Genomic DNA, 15,114 nt, shown 5'->3' on the forward strand with positions numbered 1-15,114 from the left:
GGTTGAATTTCCTGTCATTTATTCATCATCCAAGCACGAACTTGTATCAGAAAAAAATATCTCTGTAAATTAACCCAAGTTTCAGGTATAGAGATGTGATCTGTTTCTGTGACATGTGCTTTTGACCATCCACAAGAACCTGCGGTCATCCGATGTTCAGTACTTCAGTACTTTGATTTGTTTTTGAATGTATTAACTGTTTATGCTTTGAAACTAGATCAAGAGGTCTTGCCTTTTTTGTACTAAACTTATATCTTCTAAAACATAAAAGGTTCAATGTATAAGTTGTTATGTTTTATATTCTGTTCTTACATATTTTGCATTTGCCTTATTTGTTTACTTTTGTGTTCTTGTTATATTTTTTTGAATTTTGAATTTGTTTCTACTATTGACATTTTAAATGATTTATTGAATATCAGTACATATGAGACTTTAGTTTGGGCATGATGTCCCTTAAGGAGCTAAATATATGGTTATTGCATACACTTTTTACTAGTCAATCTTCATATTTTGTCTTTTTGGTAGCCCCTCCCCCTTTTTTCAAATCCATGGACATAAAAAAAATATCTATGCATTTGTACTATAAAGATTATTTTATCTGTACATAAGATTGGTTTAAATAATTATCCAATAAAAACCCATTGTACCAGATCATAGGATTGTTTCAAATAATTATTCATTCAATAAAATAAACTCATCATAGATACCAGGACTAAATTTAGTATTTACGCCAGACGTGAGTTTCAAACATTCTATCAGTCTTGATTCATATAATTGGTTAAAAAATCAATTATTCAATGAAAACCATTTTTCAGTACATATGATTGGTTTAAATTACGATCTATAAACGAAAACCATTGAAATGCCAACGAAAATAAATGAATCAACAGATTATATTCAAACATTCCAGACCAAGGGGAGATAACGATGTCTCTTTCTAACCTCATATCATTTTCAAGTGCTTTCTATATGAGCCTATAGTGAGCCTTCTTTTTACTTTTATTTTATATTTTACTTCTGTATAAATTGTATGCTCCCTTTTTTTCCCTGATATCATGATGTATGTTTCTATCATTGTTATATTTACAGCCTTTATCATGTTATACCAATACATCTAGGCTATATTTCTGTTAGCTTGATCTTTATATTTATGTCCATATCATTTTTATATTTCCAGGAGAAAAAAATTGTATGAAATAATATTAATACATTAGTCTGATCTCTTTTCTTTAAATGTGTTATACATATGCTGTGGATTCATTTATTTTCTTGGGTACCAATTTCGTGGATAAAGCAAAACTTGTATATTTGGTGATATTTAAATTTGTGGTTTTGCCGAGGTCTCCATACAACCCTTTAGAAAATTTGTCATTTGTGAAACATTTAATTTCTTGGTTTATCTATACCCACAAAATCCACGAAAATTGGTATCCAATGAATTATAATGAATCCACAGTATATGTTTATTCTTTATTCTTTATTCACAATCATTATGGTATCTTCAAACTTCATATCATTATCCAGAAAGACCTTGTATTTAAAGATTATTAAAACTGCTATTTTTTTTTTTAAATATTCATCATTATATAATAGACAGTATTTACACAAGAAAGGACTATGGCAATATATGATCAACTACATTATGTTATATATAATTAAAACCCAGTCTCTTGAACACGTCTTAATTAAAACAGTTCTTGGCTTACACCACACAGATATTCATTGAAGTATGTTACATAATGTGTTTAAGGGTACTTACAGATTCTAATTAGGTCACCATTGCTGTTTACATTTTTCAAAAACAAACAATAAAGTATTATATTAGGAGGTGAAAAACAAAACATGCAATTCTGCATGATAAACATAATAAGTAGCAATCTCATAGCATTTTATTGACATAATAAATTTTATACTTCTCAAATAAGTTTTTATTCCTGAAAAATTTGTGTTTGAAGCAATCAGGAAAGTATTGTTTCAATGTATTAAAACTTCATGGTGTAGCACAAAATGATACCAAAACCTAACAATTAATCTTCACTGAATGTCATAATAACAAAGACAAAAAAAATAGTATTTTTATATTTTAAAAATAGATCTGTCAAAAAAGTACAGAAATCATTTTTGATTTTTTTTATTCAATTCCACATGCTGAACAATTTTAGGTAAAGTAATTTTCAAAGGTATTTTTAAAGTGTTGTAAGTGTTGACCACATTTCACTTTTTGACTGTTTGTTATATTCACTTAAGAATAATATGACATATCCTCATTTGATTGGCTTAAATGATATTAATTGCATATAAACATTGATGTATACAGTTTTGATGATATAGTTTCTACTGTTTGTTGATTCAAATAAAAGAATAAGGAAGTTTTTATTTCATGTTTTATTGTATTGTTTGTCTCAATGATATTGTGATAGCATGCTCACTTTGAGTGCTGAAGGTTTAGGGGATTGAATGGGGGATAGGGATTTCAGAAAAGAGATTAATGAGTAAATTTTGCAGAATAACTGGTAAAAAATGTGAAAAAATAGGAAAACGCAAACATATAGAATAATTCAGAGCTGGGACAAGTGTCAAAATAAATAAAAAATATGGAAAAAAGCTCTAGAGATGCTCTAAATAATGAAGAAATGAGGGACACCTTAGTCAGATCTTCTTTAATCCCTACTCATGTCAAACCACAAACTTGCATGATGCATGTTGATATTTTTTCACTTAACAAGTAGTATGTAGAAGTCCCAACTATGATTGATCCACTCAGAGCCAGAACAATTTGCCTTTTTAATAGGACAACAGGACGAAATAACCTTCCAAATTTGCATGTGATATTCCTTACTGGATGGAAAATACTAAATCAGACATCCATTTTGATCTAAAGTTGCATATTTTCTATTGGGAATGATTAGACAAGAAGATGCAGTATATTTTGTAAAATACAACTTTAGGTAGACCCTCATTTACTGTTTCTGTAAAGATTCATAGCAAACATTCAATAAAACATGTGTCATTTTTACACTCATGTATATAACCGGAAAATGCGAGATAAAACTGTTTATTATTTTTTACATAAAAGACAATAACTTATTTTTTTCTGGCTTATCTAGATAAAAGTGTACAGAATTAATATTTACATTCGGCAATAATAAACGATCGGTCAAAACACATATTGGTCAACCTCGCCTGTATTATTCTTAACATTACACTAACAATTGTATCAAAAACTAGCGACGATTAAGTACATTTATGATTAGCAGAAGCAATGTCTAAGCATAAGTCATATCTCTATGATTATCCATATCATGCATGTACGAGTTACGGTATTGCATTCTGATGTTCTCGTGTCAAACTGAGACTAATATAGTCTCAGTGTCAAACAAGAGGCAAAAAAGTAATATTAGCTTGTATCAAAGGGTAATTAAAACTCTAAGTCAAAAACGAAAAGGATAAACAACATTTACAAAGCACAACAAGGAGAACTAATGACTGTATCGATATTGATATTGTAACTGGTACGTATATTTTATAGTGAGTAAACGATGTACCTCTTGATTCCTTAATACCGACAGGGGAACACAGTGTTTCTTGAATATCCATCTAAAACTTTAGAGCCTTGATCTTTTGAAAAACAGATTGCACTGAGGTATTTACTCCCCGTTTCATAACCATACGATGTTATTTATATGATAGATGTGTCCCCCTAGGTTTAAAGCAGGAGATGATTACCCTATCGAATCACCAAGTTCACCCTTTCTTGGGTTTTTTTTTGCGATTTCATAACTATTTTTTTTTTAGATTTGTCACTTCTTTATAAACGAAGTGACAATTGGTGAAACTACAGTTTGTGTGAGTGGTCGAATGAATGTTCCTATCAATATACATTTTGCCTTCCTATGATTGTATACCGGAATTTATTTATGCAGAGCACACTAAAACCTTTTTTCCTTTTTTTTCTTTATCTCAAAGTTCATATCGCTGTAATGATTGAAATAACAAATTAACCTGTTTTTGGTCTTGCCAATTATATAATTGTATGCTTTCCTTCTATTTGGCTTAGTAGCCAAATTCTCTGAATTGTCTTCGGTTTTATGCTGCCTATATATATACTAATGCTGATTTTTTTTTAACAGTTTTTGAATATAATTCTTGATGAAACAATGTGTAAGGTTTATTGTAAGTTTCGTCTATAGCATTGTTCTAATTGGTAGTGATATCCCCACTAAGCATTGCGTAAATATAAAAAAGAAGATGTGGAATGATTGCCAATGAGACAGCTATCCACCAAAGACCAAAAAGACACAGACATTAACAACTATAGGTCACCGTACGGCCTTCAACAATGAGCAAAGCCCATACCGCATAGTCAGCTGTAAAAGGCCCCGATAAGACAATGTAAAACAATTCAAACGAGAAAACTAACGGCCTTATTTATGTAAAAAAAAAATGAACGAAAAACGAATATGTAACACATACACAAACGACAACCACTTAATTACAGGCTCCTGAGGATCCCGACCCTCCCTTAACCTGGGACAGTGGTATAACAGTACAACAAAGAACGAACTATACAAATCTTATATATGAAAACTTATCTCATATTCAAATGTGTTATTCTTGCTTAGTTTAACATTTTACGCAACACATGCAGTTGTTTCAAGTCTCAAGTTTTGTTTCCCAAAACTTTGGGTATTTTGTATATTGGAGTAAAAGATGAATTTGTAGAGAAAGGTCATTGTCAATGATAGAGGCCCTTGTAGGTTAATTTGAAAACACAAATAATGTTTTTTCCCTTACCAGTCTATACTCCATACTTGTTTCCTTCACCATCTTGGATAATTCATTTGTAACAGCAGATATCCAAGCATTGATGGTTATAATATATGCACAATATACGCTTCGTATGTTAAAATATTTGTCAATTTTTTCAAGAGATTTACATTCCACTTGATATCAAGTTTTGAAATACATTTATGACAGTATAAAGCAAATAATTGTATATGTAAAGGATGTACATTTTCTTTTGAGTATTTTATTGTTTTTGGCACTATTAAATAGTAAGAAGTTTGCAAAGTTTCATATATTATATTTGTTTAATTTATACAAGCTCAAATTGTAGGTAACAATTTTCTAGTTCACTTTTATTTAGAACCACAATCAAACTTGTAGTCATCAAATAAAGCCACAGTCCGAACATAGATGCTAGGTTCATAATTAAGTATTGCAGCATGAATACGACCCAAAGATGGCATGACAGGTATTTCTAAGTCAAAATTTTCTTTTTGAAACTTTTCTAACGACTTTAGTAAGGCAACGCCACTTCTGTTTTCATGAATCTTCCGATGCTCAAGTTTCAGTTTGTTAAGATTTTCGTCAAGTAGTTCTACTGCATCAATATACGTCTTTGCTTTCTGTTTCTGGAATTGCTCGTTTTTCAAAATCCGTTTGGTTTGCGAATCTACTATTTTATCCACATTACATTTAAGCGTATCACCGCGACTTTTAGTTTGTTCTCTTGCCTTTTTACAATCCTTTTCAAAATTCTTCATCTGGCTTTGCACCAAAAGCGCATAACGATGTCCCTCGTGCATCGCTTTCGAACAACTCTCTAATTTTGCCGACACTTCAACTTGCAATTTTGATATTTTGGCAACATTTATATCCTCCAATTCGTGACCTTTATGGTTCTCAATTATACATGTCTTACATACGAACGAATTACATTTCTCACAGTATAAAATATATCCCAGATTATGTTCGTCACACAAGTTTAATTTTACTTCCTCATGATCTACCTCTTTAAAAGTGTGATTTCGAGATATTTTCATTCTTAGGTGCATCAATTTACAATTATTACAAAACAGTTGTTCGCACTCTTCGCAATTATCAATACCCAATGCTTGGTCGCATATTTCGCATGTTTCTAAAGCTGATTGTGCCATCTTTTTAAAATCATTTGCAAAGAGGAGTTTACGTTTAATTTACCTTAAACAAACAACGGATATGCGTCACTTCATGTGACCACATTATCTGAAAGGTTTTAAGCGGAATTTTCGAATAAACACATCAATTAAAATAAATATATATTTTAAAAGATTCTTTGGTCCATGCCAATCCCAAACTTTCGTAGATATGTATGAGGACGTTATTAAGGATGGTCTTAGGAAGGGTCTAGGATGTGTGGCCAAAACAAACAGACATAACGGGTAAAAATGTCAAAAATAGGAGTACAGTAGTCATATCTTAGAATATCCTACCTTTCATTATCAAATGATTAGCCAAACACATAAATTTGATAGATAAAACATTTAAAATGGTTCCGCTGTACCCAGTTTCTCGTCTTCTTAGTTTTTGATCGCAGGCTGAACAAAAAAGAGAGAGAAAAATAATAAGAATATTCTTATAAATGTTTAAAGTTTAACTACAGACTATTTTAATGTTAACTGGGAAAAAAACTAATATAAAAAAGAAGATATGGTAAGATTGCCGATGATCCACAAAAGACCAAAATGACACAGACATTAACAGTTCTAAGTCCATTTATAAGAACTATTTGTGCTGGCATGAATTGTCATTGATATGGTTATATTGATAAATTTACTGTTTACAATTTTTTTTTAAATTTTTGAAATACTAAGACTTCTCTACCTCATGCATAGATTACCTTATCTGTATTTGGCAAAACTTTTAGGAATTTTGGTTCTAAATGCTCTTCAACTGCGTACTTTATTTGCCATTTTTAATTTTTTTTCTTATTCGAGAGTCACTAATAAGTCTTTTGTAGACGAAACGCGCGTCTGGCGTATATACTAAATTTAGTCCTGGTATCTATGATGAGTTTATTTAAATACAGAAAAACAGGTACAAAATTTTTACAAAATTATTTCTAGATTAAAAAAAACAAACCCGCGCTTCTGTCAAACAATGGTACAAATCAAGGAAATTTATTAAAATTCTAAGAAAACTTTAAAAACAGTGAATGTAATTTTTCTTGGCAGAAATGTCCATTTATAAGTAAAATTACGAAAAAAATATAATTTTTTACCTAAATTTACTTCTGGATACTGTCTTATGATCATAAACAAGCTTCTGTCCAAGTTTGGTACACAACCCGGATATATTATTATAAATGAATAAATAAATACAATATTTATAGAGCACATTATATAATAACAACAATTACTCTAGGCGCTTCACATTTGAATAAGAATAAAATACAAAAATACATAAAACATAAATTACAAAACACTAACCTAACTTCGTTAGTCATGTGTTATTTTTAATTTTAGTTTCTGTGTATAATCAAAGTATGAAGCATTCAGGTCTTTCACCTTCTGAGATATAAAGCTTTTACTAAGTAAGCTAATGCCGCCGCCGCCGCCGCCGCCGCCGGATCACTATCCCTATGTTGAGCTTTCTGCAACAAAAGTTGCAGGCTCGACAAAAATTTAACTCCCATTTGATAATTATATTTAATATTTTTTAACATCTATTAAACCATATAACTTTTTTTTTAAAAATGATGTTTTTTTCCTGTTTTTGTGTTGTTTTTGCATATTTTGAAATGTATATGTATCTGCATTCTTTTTTTTAGGTGATAAAAAGAAGACATTTGTTATATTTCATATATGTGTCTCTACTGTATACACATTCAAATTGTAGTTAAAAATCTCTAGTTTTATCCGTGCGGAATACGATTACGAACCACTGTCAACACCTAAGTCATCAAATAAATTCTGAATTGCCTCAGAATAACTAGTTTTATATTTGCATTGATCAGCATATGCTTTTTTACCAAAAAATGGTGGGCAAGGTATTGATGGACTATTTCTGTTAACATCCTTTTGAACATTGCGTAACGATTTAAGTAAGGCAACACCACTTTTTTCGTTATGAATCATCCTGTACTCGTGTTTAAGTCTATCAAGAGTTTCGTCCCCGATATTGATCAATATATGTTTTTGCTTTCTCTTGCTGTTGTTTCACTTTTCTAAAATTTTGACTGGTTAAAGAAAATACGATTTCATCCACACAAGACTTTTACGTTTCACCACAACTATTAATCCTATCCTTCATCTTTGTACAGTCCTTTTCAAGCTTTTGTATCTTAATTTTCACTGCATGTACATGTGTCTCTAATTGCCCCGACACTTCAACTTTCAATTCTGATATTCTCGCAACGTGTATATCCCCTAAATCGTTACCTTTATGGTTCTTTGTTATACATGCATTGCAGCGCAAGAGATTCACATGTTTCACAGAATAAGATAAAATCCATATCATGTTCTTCACATACGGTCAGTTTGAATTGCTCATGATCGTCATTTCTAGAAGTATGATTTAGCGATACTTTCATCCTTAAATGCATTGATTTGCAATTGGTACAAAATAATTGTTCACAAAAATCTATACTTTTTACTTGATTGCATATCTCACATTTCCTCACAACTGCTTGAGCCAATATTTCATACAACGTGTTTCTGATAAATGTCACTTCCTGTTAAGATACCTGAAAGTTTGAGTGGGATCTTAAAATTAATACAATCTGATTAAATTTGCAATTTACTGTAAGTCACTCACATCGTAGTCAATATAATGGATTTTTATTCTTCTTACATACAAGTGAGAGGTTTAGCTATCCAAAAAAAGCAGGTTTAGTCTTTTACTTGAGAAAATGCCTGTACCAAGTCAGGAATATGACAAGTGTTGTCCATTCATTTGAGCTGATTGAACTTTTGATTTTGCCATTTGGTTTAAGACTTTCCGTTTTGAATTTTCCTCGGAGTTCATTATTTTTGCGATTTTACTGTTTACTCTGATATGAGCATCTAATAAGGAGTTTTGGAGAGGAATAATCTGGCTTGATAGGAACTGAAAATAAATAAGGATAGACTCAATATTCTGTAACAGTAAATAAAGTCATAAGCTAAGGCAGATATTGTCAAAGCTAACGGAAAGATAATTTGCCTCAAACGTAGAAATGGGTGTACAGAAATACGAGAATTCACCTATAACAATCGCATTATTTATCAACCACAAGCAACACTGCAGAAACTCTATATCGACGCCACTAACGTTTTTTTTGCTAATTACGTTTGAATTGTAAAAAAAAAATAAATCCGAGAAAAATTCAAAACGGAAAAAAGAGACAAAATGTACAGGTAAGTTTTCATAAGGCAAGCATAATTTGTATCTTAATCTGAAACCTGGCACAGTGACTTTCACAACAATCCTCATCTATACTTACCACCTGGATCTAAGTGATTTTTTGTTCAAATTGTACTGACATAATTCGCCTTTTCAGAACCTAAAGGACTATGGGTAATCTCATTGTTTGTACACTAAAATCAAAATAGTGATTAGATAAAGCATTTGCATTTCAAGTACTTTAAGTATACGAAAGACACAATCGTTTTGAAAGTATTGTTCCGTTTAAAAGGTAGTGTATGCTTACTCTATGCCTTTTACAGAACAATGTGAATGTTAAAACATTTCTGGATACTCAATTGCCTATAAAAATTAAGTTAAATAATCGGGACGACTTCTTTCAATGAAACACGTATTATAAGAATTTATTTAAACGTGTTATAGAACTAGACACATTTTTACACTTTTTCTATTAGAAATTTCATACTTGAGACTGTCGTACAAGTGAGATGTTTAGCGCTTTTAAACCAGACTCAGTTCATCATGTTCTACATTTGAAAATGCCTGTACCAAGTCAGGAATATGACAGTTGTTGTCCATTCGTTAGATGTGTTTTGTCATTTGATTTTGCCATGTGATTAGGGACTTTCCGATTGATTTTTTCTCTGATTTCTGTATTTTTTTCTTATACAGCTCACAAAAGCATCCCAATTTTTTGTCTGAATTGCTTTCTCTTAAGATCATGGAGAAAGCCAGATCTATTTGTAATGACATGTGTGGAATAATAAAGCTGGTGAAAAAAATATTCAAATTTCTGTCTCTATGAAGCCTTTTTGATATCTTGACTTATATTGTTTACATAAACTTAAAGTATATTATGTTGTATAACGCAATAATAACTATTGAAAACAAAATACTAATATGTGTGTTAAATAATAAGCCAAATTGTATGCTACAAACATACGTACAATAAATGTGGTCTGTTAAGATTAGATAACTTGATTTATAATGATTTTAGAATACGAAAACGTCAGTAAAAACACGTTGTTTGCATTTTATTTAAATGGATATTATGAGGACACCAAACAATTATATGTTTTTGTCAGGATTGAATTATCAAATTTAAAGTTCACAGGTGAAATATTATAAATATCCATATCAGTAGTGACATAATCAGGAAGTTTAAGGTACATGAGTATTATATATATATAGCCGTATCAAAAAACGTTTTGGTTCATTTTTGTTATACAGTGTGTTCTAAACCGTTAACATCGCCCAATGAACTGCCATCATTACATAAATTTTGTGAGCAATGTTTTAACGAATTTTGTCTACAGTTCGGAACAAGGACATTTTAAAAAAGGAGTTCGTTTGTCTCGTGCGTAAAATAGTGTTCAAACCAAAGATGTTGAAGCTAAACTAGTACAAGGGTTTCATCGCTATTTGAAAACTTTATCATGGAAACCGCGTTAACCATGGATAATGGCAGTGATAAATTATTCCAATGCAATCCTTGCAAGAGACATGAACAAAAATCCGAGTCGAAATACTGGTGTGAACAGTGTTCTGAGGCTTTTTGTGAGAAATGCAATTCAATGCATAGTTGGATGAAACTTCTAATGACTCATGATGTTGTTCCTATTGAGGACGTTGGGTCTAAAACAGATGGGTTAGATCTAATGGGTGTTTCAGAATACTGCCGTTTGCATCCATTAAAAATGGTCGAAGTTTTTTGTTTTCAACATAAAACTGCATGTTGCGGGTTATGTGCAGGCATTGATCATAGAAAATGTGATAACGTGAAGCAAATCGAAGAAATTGTTCACAGTAGCGAAATGTATACCGGTAACTCATTGCTTGGATCACTTAATGATATTAAAGAGTCAACGAAAACTGTTTTGCAGGCAAAAGAACAGGAAAAGGCCAATATCAATGTAATAGCAGAAAACACAGAAGAGGATGCAACAAATTTTATCCAAGTGATAAGATCTAAGTTGGATATTTGCTTCGAAGTGTTTAAGAAACAATTGACAGTGTTTCGTGATGAACAAAATACCAGACTCAACATACGAATACGTTTACTAGAACAGCTTATTCAAAGCATCGAACACTGGATTAAAGTTATCGAAGTTGTCCAAACATCTGGTAGCATAATAAAACTTTTCGTACATGTGGAAACCGTTAAACAACAAATCGAGACAAGCATAAAAGAGCTAGAACATCTCTGTAGCAGTGACACCGACATTCACGTTTGTTTCGAACAAAACGAGACACTTCAGAAGTTGGAGAGTGTTGACCAAATTGGTTCTTTCAGACTGCACGAAAAGGAGATAGAGATTAATCAGCTAAGTGATGTTTTCAAAAAGTGTTCAAAAATAGGGATATGCGTCCCCAAATTTGAAGACATAAGCATTCAGCATAGCAGAACAATGCACTTTCCAGGGTCAAAATTAACGTGTGGCGTATGTATCGCTGATAAATTCATTTTGCTGGGTGACGCTACTACCAACCAAAAAATGCTTCATTTGGTTGACAGAAAAACAGGTTTGACGATAAGTAAAACAGGGATAACTGGAGATGTCAAACGACTATATTTCGATAAAGACCTCAATCGAATTTTTATATCATGCTATAATAAGGGACTATTTAATGCTGATTTTAAAGGCGAATCTATTGCTAAGATAAATAAAATGTCGTTCAACGCAGACTTTGTCGGAGCCTTGTGTAGATTCGACAAGCATATCTATATAATAGTAAATAATGCAATAAAGAAATTCATTCCATCTGATTCACCAAAGGAAATGACGAAATGTTTTCTGACCAACACCAATTCTACAGAGCTGAATGGTATGACCATTTGGAAAGAGAAAGTATTTTACACAACAACTGACAAGGAAGTAAAATGTGCTTCTTTAGATGGCCGTCAAATATTCACACATAAGAGTGACAAGATGAGACAACCAGTTAGCATTGCTATGTTGTCTGCCGACGTGCTCATAATTCTTGACAGAAATTGTACTTTACATGCTTTATCTAGCGATGGCAAGAAACATTCTATTCTGTTGCAAAAGTTCCAAAAAGTGGCAGACCCATGTGACATGTGGATTAGCATTGACGATAACACAGTGTATGTAGCTGGAGGAGAGCATATAGATGTATATAAGATAGAACTAAATGTGAAATTTTAAAACAAAAAATTTTGTAAGGATTTATCCATTCTTATGTCAAAGTTATCTGATTATAAGATGAGTTATTTGTTATTATAACCATTTGAGTCAAGTCTTTGGGGTAGGATCTCTTGCTCTATAACTGTACAATATATATGTTACAAGTGTTTTCGTAATTTATGCACTAAAATGACTAAATTTTCGTCCAAAATTATAAAAATGCTTAACCTTTACAATCATTTATAAAATGTGTCAAATACCTTGTCATTTTTTTCGTTTTAATGAAACTATATTACGAATGTCCCCATTGCATTACAGAAAATAATCGTATATATGATATAAATGACAGAAGGAAACAATGTTATTGAAGAAAACAAAATTTACAAACCACAATTGTTCAAAGATCTAGATTAAAAATAAAAGTGTGTATGTAATATGAAGCAGAGATAGAGGACTACCTTTTCTGTTTGACTTATTGTTGATTGTTTACGTTTAGTATCACAACGTCATACGGGACGGGAAAAAATGATAATAAAATCAAAAAGGTATATTCTGCAATTGATCGACCCGGATAAAGGCCAGTAGTTTCAACCGTCGTTTGAATGAAGGTATGTAGGGCAATGGCGGATTCAGAGGGGGGTTCCGGGGGCTGGAACCCCCCTTTTTTGGCCGATCAATGCCATTCAATTTGAATGGGGACATATAGTTGAAATCCCCCCTTTATCCTGGGTTGGGACCCCCCCTTTTTTTTAAATGGCTGGATCCGCCCCTGTAGGGTATAGATAGAAAGGTTACCTTCCAACAAACTACCTACTGAACTGTCAAGGTTTCTTAGCGTGCAGTGACCGTTTCACTCTCATTACAAGCGGCATCACGTGTAGACAATAACACATATACTATAGGGCATAAATTGCTTGTTGTGCAAGGATATGAGTTTCTTTATCTTCACTGACTCAAGAGAATCCTTTGGTCCTATAAATCTGATGAACTAAGGCAACAGTAGAGTAGATTTCAAAATCCTGGAAATCGATCAAGAAAACGCAAATCAAAGTAAGACATTTGACCTGAGGGAATTGTATGAACTTCTTGATAGCAAGACTGGCTGCTTTGGCAGGGTAAGCAGCTCTTGCATTGCATTCGCCACCCGCTTTGCGTTGATCTGCTGCAGACAACATACATACATTCAAGCGGCGGAATGTACAAATGCACATCAATAATCACAGTAAGTTAAGGCAACAGTAGCATACCGCTGTTTAATAGTTATACATCAATCAAGCAAAACAAAATCCGAGTCACAAACTAAAACTGAGTTTTAAATCGAATTAAAAAAAAGAAATCGACCACGAAAAAAACCCTCTTGGTAAGACTTTGGAGTGAACCTTAGAGAATAGCATGAACTCATGAGAACCAAGAACGGGTGCGCCGGGAGGGTAGGCGTCTCCTTCTATGCATGGATTGCCTGCCCTGCGAAAATCTTCTCCAGGCAACATACCTGCATTCAATCGGCGGAGTTTTAGAAGCACACAACAATACGTGCAGTAAAACTAAGTTTAAAAGACGTATTGTGTTAATTTCATAGTAAAAGTAAATTTGCAAATCAATTACCAGTTTAAGTTTTAAAAAGGCAGTAAACATTGCACAAAAATCATGACAATATCCAATAGATGCATACATTTGTGTGTAAAAGTACTCAAAACTAATGAACATTAGGAACATCATGTTCAGTAGTTGTCGTTTGTTGATGTGGTTCATAAGTGTTTCTCGTTGATATATATATGCATCGCACCGCGGGTAAAATATCAGGCTATGATTGGTTTAACGTCGTCACGTGGTGACCCCTTATGTGACCGTATAGGGTTAGTAAGTTTCATAGAGGGTCCATGACGCGTTACTGGTGACGTCATATATTACTGTTGTTGTATTTCAATGTTTATTTTTTCAAAATAAACGCAGCAGAAAAATTCCAGCGTGCGATAAATTCCTTATACGGTTAACCCTACGGACCATAGGTAGCTATACACAGTTAGGAAAAAAACTTAAAATTGACACTCATAATTTTTAAACACCCTCTTTCCCCTCCTGTCTAATGTCTAACAAAGAAGGCTTTATATGTGTGTTATGCATGTATATACTTATAGAAAGAGAATCTTCCATAGAATTGATTTCTAATGGTCATAAGGGTGAAATATAATCCCTCTTGGGTGTAACCATGGCAACAATCTGCATTTCTTAGATACAAAATATGGCTAAAAGAAGGGGTGAACATGTCACAAAAGTCTCCAAAATTTGGTCTAATGGAAAATTGCAATCAATTACAGTGATACCTTTCCTGAATCCAAATGTTTATATCTATCAAGTTGTCCAAAAAACATCATATACGTTTCTGCTCGTTTTTCCATAAAATTGAATTGAAAAGATCGAACGCAAAATCTTTGTTGATAAACACTACAATAATTTATGAACCTGCGAACGGTACGGTAGGAAAATAAGGACTGTCAATCATATAAATGGCCTATAAAACATGTTAAAAACAATCTAAATGTTCATATAAACCCACTAAGAAGGCTATATAATTCTTCAATTATCTACAAAAATTTTCATATTTGAAAAATTCACAGGGGCCATAATGCGAAACTAAACTTCTAACTGTGTATTGCTACCATAGAGTGTGAATAAAATAAATAGGGGATTCGGCCTCCGCTCTCACCCCCTATGACTTTTACTAACCCTCTATGGATCCGAAGGGGGTCAGTAGCGAACCATATAACTTATAATACTAGATCGTTGTTTTTCCCGTTGTAAT

At 32.4% G+C, this 15,114-nt stretch overlaps 2 protein-coding genes across 2 annotated transcripts; one reads left to right on the forward strand and one right to left on the reverse strand.

The window, feature by feature from the left end:
• Nucleotides 1-5,138: 5,138 nt before the first annotated feature.
• Nucleotides 5,139-5,939, reverse strand: LOC134690052 (transcription intermediary factor 1-beta-like). Its single transcript, XM_063550024.1, has one exon. It carries the CDS (start codon nt 5,937-5,939, stop codon nt 5,139-5,141), a length of 801 nt encoding a protein of 266 aa, XP_063406094.1.
• A 4,680-nt stretch (nt 5,940-10,619) lies between these two features.
• Nucleotides 10,620-12,332, forward strand: LOC134690053 (uncharacterized). Its single transcript, XM_063550025.1, has one exon. The coding sequence runs from the start codon at nt 10,620-10,622 to the stop codon at nt 12,330-12,332; it is 1,713 nt and encodes a 570-aa protein (XP_063406095.1).
• Nucleotides 12,333-15,114: the final 2,782 nt, after the last annotated feature.

This window comes from Mytilus trossulus, chromosome 11 (genome assembly GCF_036588685.1).
Source record: "Mytilus trossulus isolate FHL-02 chromosome 11, PNRI_Mtr1.1.1.hap1, whole genome shotgun sequence".
NCBI lineage: Eukaryota > Metazoa > Mollusca > Bivalvia > Mytilida > Mytilidae > Mytilus > Mytilus trossulus.

Bases quoted from the DNA above. Each gene is read 5' to 3' on its own strand.
- LOC134690052 (XM_063550024.1), bottom strand. From the start codon at position 5,939: ATGGCACAATCAGCTTTAGAAACATGCGAAATATGCGACCAAGCATTG.
- LOC134690053 (XM_063550025.1), top strand. From the start codon at position 10,620: ATGGATAATGGCAGTGATAAATTATTCCAATGCAATCCTTGCAAGAGA.